Source organism: Terrapene carolina, unplaced genomic scaffold (genome assembly GCF_002925995.2).
Source record: "Terrapene carolina triunguis isolate 2854851 unplaced genomic scaffold, T_m_triunguis-2.0 Scaffold88, whole genome shotgun sequence".
NCBI lineage: Eukaryota > Metazoa > Chordata > Testudines > Emydidae > Terrapene > Terrapene triunguis.
The window spans coordinates 40,764,386-40,777,645 of NW_020664439.1; the positions used below are offsets into that span (position 1 = coordinate 40,764,386).

Consider the following 13,260-nt stretch of genomic DNA (forward strand, 5'->3'; position numbering starts at 1 on the left):
GCCTAGTTTGTCGATAAGAATATCATGCGAGACCGTATCAAATGCCTCAGCCAAAATACCCCAGCATGACTATCAGTGTTGTAGAGTTAGGATACATTTGTAATACTTAATTATTGTTACTTATATGGTGTCACTTTGCATGGTGTTTTACAGGCAAATATAAAGAGGAGGAACCTGCCTCCATGCGGTTTACAATCTAAAGTCAGACGGAAAATGTAATAAAAAGGGCTCGGACACAGAAAATATTGGGAGGTCAAAGGAGAATAGAAGGAGGGATACAGCCACAGGGGGTGTAGCTTTATGCCAAGAAGAAGTGTTAAACAGTTGGGGTATTACAGAAGCTTCAGTGTGTCTTCAATAGTAATGAAGAACTGGGCTCAGCAACTGGTCTGTTTTGGTAGACTGCCTTCTATTGTTAGCAATGCCAGCAATTGGTCATACTCTTTAGTGTACAGTTTCACCAACTGCACCATATAGAAAACAGGCAGACAAACACACTTGGAGGGAAAGAATGTAAGAAAAACCAAAGTGTTTCATACATTAACTGTGAGCATGTCCCATGGTAGTAAAGAAAATTCTGCTGTTCTAAACAGAGGCAGGATTAGGTTGCATTTAAAAGCAAAACAAAACAGGTCTTCAAATACATTTGTACAAAAATAAAGAAAAACACTTTGTTTTCCTTAATTTAACAATTTAATATTAAACATTAAATTGTTGCAAAAATAGTGAGAATTCATATAGTCCAGGGGCAGGCAACCTATGGCACGTGTGCCGAAGGCGGCATGCAGGCTGATTTTCAGTGGCACTCACACTGCCCGGGTCCTGGCCACCAGTCTGGGGGGCTCTGCATTTTAATTTAATTTTAAATGAAGCTTCTTAAACATTTTAAAAACCTTATTTACTTTACATACAACAATAGTTTAGTTATATATTATAGACTTATAGAAAGAGATCGTCTAAAAACGTTAAAATGTATTACTGGCACGCGAAACCTTACATCAGAGTGGATAAATGAAGACTCGGCACACCACTTCTGAAAGGTTGCCAACCCCTGATATAGTCCTTTTCATCTGTAGATCTCATTTAGAAACAGCATTGGGGTATTTGGGTGCTTGTAGGTAGATTACCTAATAGCCAATGTTCCTATTTGTAAAAAGATAATGTCATATATATAAAAATCACAGTGTCATCTTTAGATCCTATGTAACCTGTATTTTCAACCTAATGCCCTAAAATTCCAGCCACATGATTCATATTTTTATTTGGAGCTACTTGGGTGAACAAATAGCACTGAATATGTATCCCCGCAACAGGGAGGTTCCCAAAGCTTGGGCTCCAGTCCAAGAGCTCAGGCTGTGGCCTGAACCTGAATGTCTACACCACAATAAAATGACCCCTTAGCCTGAGCCCCATGAGCTTGAGTCAGCTGATATGGGCCAGCCACGGGTGTTTAATTCCAGTGTAGACATACCCACAGGTGTAAAACTTTTCATGTTAATGTGGCTTAGACTGTGGTCTGAGACATGGCAATCTGTGTTCTGTAATCTTGTTGCCCTGTTTTATTGACATAACTTTCTTGTGTTTCCCAGAACATCTCGCTTTGCTTCATTTCCTGAGTACCTGGTAGTGCAGATAAAGAAGTTCACCTTTGGCCTTGACTGGATACCCCAAAAGCTTGGTATGTATCTTGCATGCTTTCCTCTCCCTCGTTCGGTCCAGGTTCTCTTGGAAGGCATATGTACATTGGCGAGGCTTGAGTTTGTTACAAAATCCAGTGGGCTCCTCTTTTCATAAAGGGCCAGACCAGAACCCCAGATCTGGGGAATAAGAAGCCAATTTTACATAGTCACTTTTCATTGTAAAAGTGTCCTTTAAAAAGTGTCCTGAACTTCTCATTGGTGACTCCGACTAACAGTTTAAGGGAAGAGAATCGTGGCCGTGTTTGTAGCGTGTTACTGAGTTCCACTCGCTATAGCATGTAAATTGCAATACAGTGTACATGTGCTAGAATGCATCAATAATCTTTTCCTCTCTGGGTTTGCAGATGTTTCCGTAGACATGCCAGACCTACTAGACATCAATCACCTCCGTGCCACGGGACTACAACCAGGAGAAGAGGAACTTCCCGACATGGCTCCGCCCATTATCATTCCTGATGACCCCAAAGGTACTGTCCTCTACCTCCAGGATCTCTCCTTCCATCCCGCCTTCCTCTGCTTGGATAGTTAGTCTTTTTCTTCACCTCTCTGCTGGTTCATGTGAAGCCTCTTTTTGGCTGCTATACTCCACCTGTGCAGGCCCAGAAGCATGACTCTGTGAATGAGACTAGAACGTAGATAGGATTGGGACAGACTAATAATAATGCACTTTTTTTTAAAGGGGCTGAGCACCCGCAGCTCCTATTGGTCGAAAATCATGCCATGGATGCTGCTGTCACACCTCTTAAGCAGCCTTGAATTAACTTAATCCTGTTGATAGTATAAGGAATTCACACTGTTCTCTGCAAGACGATAACTGAATATTTTAATTCCCTTTTTCACCGTCCCCAGCTTGTGCTCTCATTCCCTCTAGAATCTTTACAGGTGTCTAGATCCTAAGTACATCTAGGAGAGTCTGTAGGGCTTGACTCTAGGACTTTCAGTGGCATCACTCAGAGAGCACTTACTTCCTAGTACCCCTCATTATTAGTATTGGTGTTATTTGTGTCGTAATAGCACCTTAGAAGCAATCAAGGATTAGGCCCCATTGTACATATGCATAACGGAAAAACAATCCCTGTTCTGAAGAGCTCGCACTCATTGGTGTGTAGTAGATATAGAGGGGCCAGATTCAGCCTTTGAGTACAGGCTCATGGTTCCCATTGAGTCTCATGGAATCGTCATGCTTATTTATTCCAGCCCATAGGGAATGTAACTTCAGCTCGGATGCCTACTGTGGAATCAGTGGTGGGTGCCAAAAGTGGAGTGGAAATTCAGCCCAGTCATTTCTTGCTTTTGGGGGCATATATATCTGAACCTACTTACCATGGTTTTTGTGCTAACTGCCATATAAAAACCAATGATAAATTAACCTTGGTGTGGCTGTGGCTGAATAATAATCATCATCTAATGTGTGTTCACTGGGGTACAAGGCATGGTCCTTGCTCTCAGGAGCCTTAAGTCGGGCAATAGGGTTCTTGCCTTAGGATCTCGACATCATCTTATCCAGTCCCAGCACCATCTATTAGCATGTATCAGACCAAACATTGCTTGTTGGTGGTGTACTTGAAGGGGAACAGTGCACTTCTTCAAACCAGATTCCTTAATCTGCAGCACAACTATGTTTAACACACAAGGGGTTATGTAGATTAATAGATTCCAAGACCAGAAGGGACCATTGTGATCATCTAGTCTGACTTCCTTTATAACACAAGACATAGAACTTCTCCAAAATAAAACTTGGAAAGACACTAAATGTCCTTCCATAGGTTAAGTCTGAAAGTCTGCCACTTCTTCATTGTAAAGAGCAAGAATCATTATTTATTATTTGTATTGCAGTACACTAAGGAGCCCCAGTCATGGGCCAGGATCCCTTTGTGCTAGACACTACTACAAATGTTTAACTCAATGTGACATCTTCTTGAAATAATCCATTTCTAGATCAAGCCTGTCCAGTAAAAGCAATATTAGAGCTTGCTTCCTCCCCACTTCGCCCTGACAGTGAAATGTTTTGTAGCTAGTAAATTCTCTTTATTATCCTATGACCTTAGACACAGATTATTGAAATTTGCTTTATGATGACTTGCGTTTTGGTGTTTAAATATTTAATGTGATACTAGAAGGGATGATGCTACTCACATTACAGGATTGGCTCATTTATTTACTTGGGTACTAATAGTGCTGTTACTGCAGTGAGCTTTCCAAACATGGAAGAATGCCAATCTCTAAAATGTATTTTGGTGTTAGAGTAGAGGAATACACAGACGTATAGTGATTTCAATTTTGTTTCCCCTCTCCAGACTACTCCCCATGGTTTACCATGGCTTTCTGGGCATCTCAGCCTCCTTGAAACTTGCATTTTCACTTGTAAAGGCTAAAAAAATTGGCGCTTTACCTTTTATAAATGAAAATAAAACTTCAGACAGCTTTTGCTGCCTCACTTCATCCATTCTGGTCTTCCTGCATCATGGCCTCTTGCTATGAGGTTTACTTACTGATTCAGCTACCAGAGACATTGCATTCTAATGAAACAAGCAACTTGCAAAAGGTGCTGGGAGAGGGGTTCACTCAAATCTTAATACAGACAGTTTGTATGTGCCTTTCTATATGTAACATGTACCTCAACTAGACTAACTGACCCCTCTTCCCAGCCATACCTATTTGGCCAATTTCTTGTAGGTATAACCCACGGGTCAGTGTATGTGTAACAAGTCTAGTTCTATCACTGATGTGTCGGCCTAGATAGTGGCTGTTACATAAGCATCAAAGAACAAATGGGCTTTGAGGAGGGCTAGGAAAGGGATGAGGGTTACTAGCATTATGGCTAAATTCAAGGAAGGAATAAATGCTACATTAGGAACTCCTGGTTTTAACGTCCTCAAGTGCAAGTAAAACTTTTCAATGTGTCCACTATCTCATTTTGTTAGTCTTGTGCCCTCTCAATTCCAGCCTCTTGCTTTACATAAAGAATCAGCTAACCATGCCCATCCTGTAATGTCTGGGTGTGCAGATTATATTTTGGGGAAAGAAGCAGTTCAGTTTGGTGGTACAATATTCATAGCATCATGGCCTTCCTGGTTTAAATGGGGTTAGGCCAGTAATTATCCCATTTATTATTGGATTACAACACCAGTGATGCTCTACTTTAATAAGCATGAGATGATCTTTGTGAGCTTCCGTCAGCACAGCGCACGCTGCCCTTAGGGCACCAGACTTTTTTATTACCCACAAAATTGGCCCTCTTTCTTTCCAATGTAGAGCGTAACTGACTGTCATGCAAACTCACTTCTCCTTATTTTTCTTTCTCAATTTCCAGATCGCATGATGAACCATTTCATGGAGCGTATGTATCTCCTTTTTCTCCCCATCACATTGTGCTGATGTTTTGGCTGTTCAAACACATCCATGTGCTATAGTCAATTAATGGTAGTTCTGTCTACACAGATATGCATGGCGCTTTTCTCTGTGTGCATTTACGTAACACTTCAGTGTTGTACTTGTTCCAGCGTTGACTTGCACACATTTGGGTATCTGAAGGACCTATCGTAGCAGTGTGGTGCCCAACACATGAGCAGCCACAATTTCTGGTGTGAAGTCCCATTTTTATAACTTGGGGTTAATTCACTTTGGACTAAATCTTGGTGTAAAAGATTTGAGCCAGATGCACTTTGTTTTCAGTTAAACAATGACAACACAGTTAATTGGATTGGAAGAGGTGCTCTGAAATTACATATGTGATTTTTCTTTTGGAGTTTTATTAGTAGCAATTTAGGATAGTTTTAGATTAAAAAGCTCAATTTTTAAAGTGTATGTGGGGCATGATCCAAAGTGCATTGAAATTAATGCCAATGTCAATGGGCTGTGGATGAGGCCCCAGTTTAGGAGGTTGTCGGTATGTTTTTCAGAGATGCCACTTCGTATTCTTTAAACATTGATATTGCCCATGCAGGGCTCATCTAAACTGCAAATGGGGAAGGGAATTGAGGGGGCTGGTTATAAAATTGTTGTCCCTGATCCTGCTACATCACAGTTGTAATTTGTATGCCATGATCTGATCCAACACCTTGGATCTTTGCTAGAACACTGAGGATACACCTATATTTGAGTGGGAGGTCTGAGTCCCAGCTCATGTAGACATATCCACGCTAGCTCTGCTTGAGCTAAAAACAGCAGTGTAACTTGAGCGGCAACTCGGGCTTGCTGCCAGAGTACATACCCAGGTGCTAGCTTCATGTGAAATACTGAACAATAGTGTTGCTTAGTTGGAACATTTTGGGGGGGGATTATGTTTTTTGTCTCCAAATCACAGTGTTGTTCTGTGCTCCACTGTTAAAATGCAACCCCACCACCAAAAAGAAATACATTATATTTATATTTGAAAAGTAGCTACAGAGCAAAAGCAGTAGCTGCTTTTCATATAAGGTGAAATTCACACCAGTACAGAGAGTTTACATAAAGCTGTCCCTGTGATTTATGCCCCAGGTCTTAAGTGATATGGGAGGCCTTAACGAAACTTTGAACAAAGTGAGGAGCAGTCTTCACCTATTGACATCGATGGGAGTTTTGCTACAGTCCTCAAAGGGACTAGATTGGTCCTATCATGTGTCTTTTATAATTTGCTGGTCTGGAGGATTTTAGCCAATGTCTCACTATGGAGACAACTTGACAAAAAAATTAGAATGATTTCTAAACAGAATGTCACAGGTGCTTGTAAAAGCCGTTATAGTCAGAGAGAGAGAGAGAGCTACAGTATTCAGAGTATTGAGGTGTCTTCACCAAGTGTCACTGCTGCAGATAAGTTACTTGTGCTCCACTACATCAGACGTGGTGTCATTACAGAATTGACTGTCCATGTACCAATAGTGGCAGATCTAGTACGCTTAGGGTACATCTACACCCAGCCGCTAGTTCGGCGGCTGGCAATCGAAGTTCTGGGTTCGACTTATCGCGTCTTGTCTGGACGCGATAAGTCGAACCAGGAAGTGATCACCGTCGACTGCGGTACTCCAGCTAGACGAGAGGAGTACCGCGGAGTCGACGGGGGAGCCTGCCTGCCGCGTGTGGACCGAGGTAAGTTCGAACTAAGGTACTTCGACTTCAGCTACGTTATTCACGTAGCTGAAGTTGCGTACCTTAGTTCGAATTGGGGGTAAGTGTAGACCAAGCCTTAGAAACTGCAAATCTCTGACGGGCCTGCACTTCAGTGGTGGGTGACTTGTTTCCTATAAATGCTTTCTGTAAAACACTTAGGGAATTACTCAGGGCGAAAGACGCTCTGTGTAAATCATTAAGATAAAAAGCTATAAATAAATCACTAATTGCCATTATAGTGATTTGCATAAAGCTGCTTTTTTGTAATGGATGTTTGTTCCCTGCAGTGTTAAAACAAACCCAGTAATACAATATATAGGAAGTAGCATCCTATACAATAACAAATATTACAGGAATGGGCTGATTGTGACGCTACTTATTAGAGTATCCTCTCTTGTAGCTCCGGATATTGATGAATCTTCAGTGATGCAGCTAGCAGAGATGGGTTTTCCCTTGGAAGCCTGTCGGAAAGCTGTATACTATACAGGAAACATGGGTGCCGAAGTGGCTTTCAACTGGATCATTGCACACATGGAAGAACCGGGTCAGTAGTCTCAAGGGTTTGAATGAGACCTCACTCTGCTGTGCATCTTACTTGAGTCAATATAAATTGTAACACCATGCATGGCAAACAAATCGTATCATATCCCTTTGAAAACTAGAGAACACAGACTTGTCATTCTCCTGATGTGCCATAGTGTTGGTAGGACTAGTACTCATTACTATAAACCCGATACAGAATCCAATCCTCTGAACACACACCGGGCACCCATTGCCCGGAGAAGGCACAGCACACCCATGTTGCACCAAAAGAGGTATCCTGTCCCCAGTGACAAAGTAGCTGGTGCCGAAAAGCAATGGTGGATCTACAGCCCCTTGCTGCTGGTCTTGGGAGCAGAGTTGGGTATGCAGCTATGTGCCTACCAAGTATGGGTTGTCTGGTACTTGGGTTTCATGTTGGGCCTTGCTATGATAAACCTGGCTTCTTTATTCCCTGGATGTGCCACCATGTAGCCTTGCTGCATTGGTTTCACCTCTGTAGCACACTGAGCTGTTCCAGGCAGCACAGTGTGGAAGAATCCACATACATGCCTTTCTCATGTGCATACTCCTCTTCCTGCTTTTTTGGGCCTTCGATGCCCCTCCTGTCCAGATTTGGCCCATAGAAATGAACTTTATACAGGTATTGTTGCTATTCTTGAGCTTCCATTCATTGTTTGGGTATGTATTGATGGGGTAAAAAAGTGAACTGTTTGTCTTTTCCAGATTTTGCAGAGCCATTAGCTATACCTGGCTATGGGGGAGTTGCTTCTGCCGGAGCAGCTGGTCTAGGGGCTATTGGGTTAGATAACCAGCCTCCAGAAGAGATGGTAGCTCTCATCACCTCCATGGGATTCCAGAGGAATGTAGCTATTCAAGCACTCAAAGCAACAGTGAGTCCCCAGAGAAATTTTGGATTTTTTTTTTTTTAAGGCTGAAAAGACACATGTGCAAGGAAACTCATGAGATGTGCTCATGAAGAAATTCATAATTTGCTGGTGGATGTGGGGAAGCGAGGAGAATGGGGTCCTGAGGCAAGGTTGGCCCCCAAGATAGATTGTGACAGGGGTGAGGAGCAAGGGTATATGGATTTCAGGTGAGTATTAAGTTGGATGTGACAAAGAAGGGGAAGATAAGAAGAACTTGACTCCCCTTCCTATCTGTTCTGAAGCATTCTGGGTGCATGAGAGCAGTGTGTCCTGAGGATGGGGTGCTCCCCAATTACTTTCTTTGGGGTGTTTGTTGAAGAGTTGCAATCCCATCTCACATGACTGTGTTCTGACTCACCACCCACAGTTATCCAGGTACAGCGATCTTGTGGCCCCTAAGAGACACCCACCACGAGAGAGGAAAGGCCTCTTTCTGGGTGCTGGAGAGACGGGAGTCTTTACCGTTGTTTCTCTTTACATCTGTTCTGTGCCTCTCCAAAGCCCACCTCCATGTGGGATGATAACCAGGGAGGAGGGGGAGTTAACATTGGGCTCTTCTGCCTTCTTTTCTATGCTGTAATTTCCCATTAATACTAATACTTCCTCAGACAGCAACTCCTGGGCTGCACTGCCTCTTCCCAGCTATGTTGCTGGGCTCCCATCCAGTGTGATGTGCAGGAGCGCTCCAAGAAGCGTAGTCACTCACAGACGGCAGTTTCCCTTTCATGTGTAGTTCTGTGGCTTGCACAATATTTGTGATCTGAATGCAGAAACCATAGGACTAGGGCACTGGCTTTCACTTTTATTCCTGTATGCTGGTTGGGATGCTAGCATCGGTGGCTGGCAGTGTCTGTTGAAGAACAGTGCAATTCAGGCCTTTCCTAGCCAAATCACTTACTCTTTCCTGTCTGACTTCCCAGGACCTATTGGTTGCATTGCCATGGTACCTAGGAGTCCCAGTCATAGACTAGGACCCCATTGTGCTAGGTGCTGTACAAAAACAGCACAAAAGGACTGCCCCTGTCCCAAAGAGCTTACAACATAAGTAGTGGTAAGCAAACCTTCTGCTCCAACAAGGGAATATGCCTATCAAATTAGGTAGAGGGCAATTACAAATGTCACCATTCCTGCATTTTGTGTGTATTGTAAACTACTATTTTGATTTAACAGGGATTGAAAGATTTAAACTGGCTTCACTTTAAGCCATTTATTAGAACCAAAATCCCAATCCCAGCCATTTTTTATCCAGCATGGTGGGGGAGGGAAGGTGCATTGGAAATTACAGCTTTGGAAACCAAATTCTGAATGCTGGCTCCATCTAAATCATTGTGATTATTTATAGGACTGATACAGCCACTTTTCGCATCAAATATAACTTTGAAAGCCCGTGTGCTTAAATTAATACTGTTATCCTGTGTAATCCAGCACCCTATCATTATTGGCAACGGCATATAGAACACTGAGCAAAGAACCATTCAGTCCATGTGGTGCTGAAAATGCTGCAGGGAATCATTTAGTACTAAACAAATCCAATTATAGTCCTAGGTCAGGAGACTTGCACAGTGCCTGCTGAATACTCATTTTCATAGAGGCAGTGTGTCTAGCTCAAATGTGCTGAATGCTGTTGATCTCAGTCCTTGTTCTGCTTATTTAAAGATCAGTGTTTGTATGGCAGCTACAATGTTGGTGAACGCACTAATGGCTGGTGTTTTGCTCATTTGACTGCCAGAATAATAATTTGGAGCATGCACTGGACTGGATCTTCAGCCACCCTGAGCCCGAAGAGGAAAGCGAGTCTGCTTCAGATGTGATGGATATGGAAAATAATGCTAATGCCAACATCCTTGCAGAAGCAGGTTCAGAGGGGCCCAGGATCAAAGATGGGTCTGGAAGTAAGTTCCCCTCGAGTAGTGGCTTTAGCTATCATGCTGCAATGTTGCACCCTCATGTCCATCTTATATATTATATCTAGAGCTCTTCTCTCGCGCGCGCGTGCGCAAAAAATGAGCTTCACTGAGTGTTTGGAGTGAAGTCCAAACAATTTGTTTTTAATCCTGTCTGTGCCACTCTGTGTGTGTGTGAGAGAGAGAGAGAGAGAAAGACCTTGGGCAAGTCATGTGACTTATTTGGGCCTCAGCTTCCCCATATGTAAAATGAGGATGATTCCAGTTTCTCAAGGCTGTTGAGAGGCTTACGGTTTGCAAAGTGCTTTGGCGTTCCTGGATGAAAATGTGCTATAGAACTGCACAGTATTAGGATTCCCATTCTTATTTCCAGACCATTTGATGAGTCACTTCTTTCTTCACTGCTGCTTCTGTGAGAGGAGAATCTGTGCCCCACTTACAATAGCTGAAAATCTCTCTTAGGCCTTGTCTTCACTAAAGAAATGTAGCGGATTTACATTGGCTATCTAGTCACTCTAGTGCGTGTCCCTAACATGGGCACATGAAACCAGTACACAGCATGATTTACATTGGTATAAAATACTTTGGTAAATTACCAGATTAAACTGGGCTGGTGCAACCAGCCTACATTAGGGGTTACACTGATGTAACTCCATTGATATTTGGCTCTCATTTCCTTAATGTAGGCAGAGCCTTGGAAAAGGTTGATTTTTGCCTGCAAAAGGGGTAGGCAAATTCAGGCAAAACCTCCCAGAACCCTGTTGCCCTCATGTCTGCATCTTGGCAGGGGGTTAGACTAGATGACCCTTGTGGTTCCTTCTAACCCTGTGATTCTATGTCGCAGTGCAATAATCCTCATGCTCTTGTGTTGGCATTGATATATCTGCTTTCACAGTGCATCGCCGCCTGAAAATCTTGTTGTCCCCAGCGTCACTGGGTATCCTTTACTCGCCTACTCTGCATAAAATATAATTTCCTTCTTTCATTATGAGGGGGAAAATACAAAAATTCCCTAAAAGCTAATCAACCTAAGGATTCTGCTGTTATTACAAACCACTTGAGCTCTAGGCCTTTTAGTTGATATGTAATCTGATAATCCATTTAATAGGAATCATTATCCTACATATCCATGCATGACTTCATTGATTTCTCTACTGGTTTTCCTCTGAGGATCTCATTGTCAGAAGTAATAGAGCTAAGTAAACCACAAGGTGGGGCTATTGTACAGCAGCCCAGGAATGTAAAAAAGGCAAAGAATGATCATAAATCTAAATGCACTGGGTTACTGCAGCACAATGGTCATTTTAGGATAGTGAATAGCATTTAACATTGCCTTTCTAAAGAACTTTAATACCCCCTGTAACAGTCTGGACTCACCGCTGCGGCGCCTCCTGCTGGTTGTCCATCGGAATTAGCTCTTCCAGAGTCCTGGACCGCCCCCTGCAGGCTGGTGATCAGCCTTGCCACTGGCCCCGTGTGCCTCCCAGGACCCCGGTGCCCCTTTCTCTGGGTGCTGCCCCCTGGCAGTACCCCCACAGTTCTGGGTCTCCCCCTCCCAGGGGAACCCCCACCCACTACCCCCACTTCACCTCAGTCTTGGCTACTGCCCAGTTTCCATCTAGCCCCGTTCCCTGGGGTAGACTGCAGTATCAGCCACTCATCACAGGCAAAGGGGTTCAGACCTGCTGCCCCTGCAACCCACTACCTAATAGGCCTTACCAGGCCTGCAGCCTGGGGCTTTCCTAGGCTGGAGCTCCCCGGCTCCCTTGGCCTTTCCCCAGCCCTGCTCCACTCCAGATACTCTGCTCAGGTCCCTGCAGCCAGGTCCCTCCCTCTCAGAAGCTAGAGAGAGTCTGCTTGGGTTTCTGGCTCACAGCCTCTTATAGGGGCCAGCTGGGCCTGATTGGGGCGTGGCCCCAGCTGTTACTGCCTTCCCCAATCAGCCCAGGCTTTCCTTCCCAGCCTCAGCCCTCTCCCCAGGCTGGCTTTAACCCTTTCTGGGCTAGAGCGAGTGACCACCCCGCTACACCCCCACATTAGTAACAGCAGTGTGTATGCTCGCTCCACCTGTCTATTTCTGTCCCCTAGGTTATCATCACTGTAATATTCTTACAAAAATAGTCTAAAGACCACATCAAATAATTGTTTGATTTTGTTTCTCTTGTAGCTTTTTAATAAGTTTTTAATAATAACTTTTAAATAATACTTCACTGTAACTATTACAAGTGTTACCTAGTAAAGACCAAGCTTGGGGACAGTGAATATATTTAGAGTGGAGGTTTACAATGAAGAGCATGGGAATTAGATATGTGTAATCAGACTTTGGAGGATGTGACCCTGTTTTGATTGTCTGAGATTCCGAGAATATACTCTGATGCAGTAAAATGGCCTCAGAACTCCCTCTCTGGGTCAAAACCCAAGTCATTCCCATTAGCCAGTTGTTTGAAGGAGTGTAATCTGTTTAATTTTGGTCATGGGTGTATTTAGGCTTGGCAGAATTCCATTTTTTAAATAATTTCACTGGATAATTAATACTGATGGCTATTGTTAAGCTCCCCACTGCCTGATTTTTGTCAATTTAAATTTTCACAGTTGTTGGAAATTTTGGGGGAAGGAGTGTGTGTCATTATTTAATGGCAGTAGATGTTGAGTTTCAAAAAGTTAAATCAAATAGTTAAAATACAAATTGTCAACATCACATGTCAAAATATATGAAGTAAATATCCTTACATTGACAAATCATACCTGTTTTTACTATTGATTTGCTAGTCCACTTGTAACAAGCCTAATTCAAAAGTCTAAATCTGTGGATTTTGACCTTAGTAAGTTCTCAAACAGCATTTTTCTTCCTTTTGCCAATTTGTAAATTTAGATGATTATCAATGTAAATATATGTTCATCAATTTGTGTGCATATGGTGAAATCAATATTTACCAATACATATCTAATCATTCCAAGTCTAGTTATACTGTGTGGCATAAAAAAATACAGAGTAAGATCTCCATCCCTGCTGTGCACAAAAGCCTTCTCTTCAATTGTCCTAACAATGAACTCTTCATGGTTTTCTTCCTGTTGAGAAGCCATGCTTGCATAATATGC

At 42.9% G+C, this 13,260-nt stretch overlaps 1 protein-coding gene across 1 annotated transcript in view; it reads left to right on the plus strand.

Moving 5' to 3' along the window:
* USP13 (ubiquitin specific peptidase 13) overlaps window positions 1-13,260 on the plus strand; it is a 78,131-nt gene that overhangs the window by 63,318 nt on the left and 1,553 nt on the right. Inside the window, exons 14-19 of the mRNA XM_024204005.2 lie at window positions 1,590-1,678; window positions 2,045-2,167; window positions 5,014-5,040; window positions 7,189-7,332; window positions 8,055-8,221; window positions 9,987-10,149. Of these exons, the coding sequence (XP_024059773.1) occupies window positions 1,590-1,678; window positions 2,045-2,167; window positions 5,014-5,040; window positions 7,189-7,332; window positions 8,055-8,221; window positions 9,987-10,149 (713 nt within the window). The remainder of the gene's footprint in view (window positions 1-1,589; window positions 1,679-2,044; window positions 2,168-5,013; window positions 5,041-7,188; window positions 7,333-8,054; window positions 8,222-9,986; window positions 10,150-13,260) is intronic.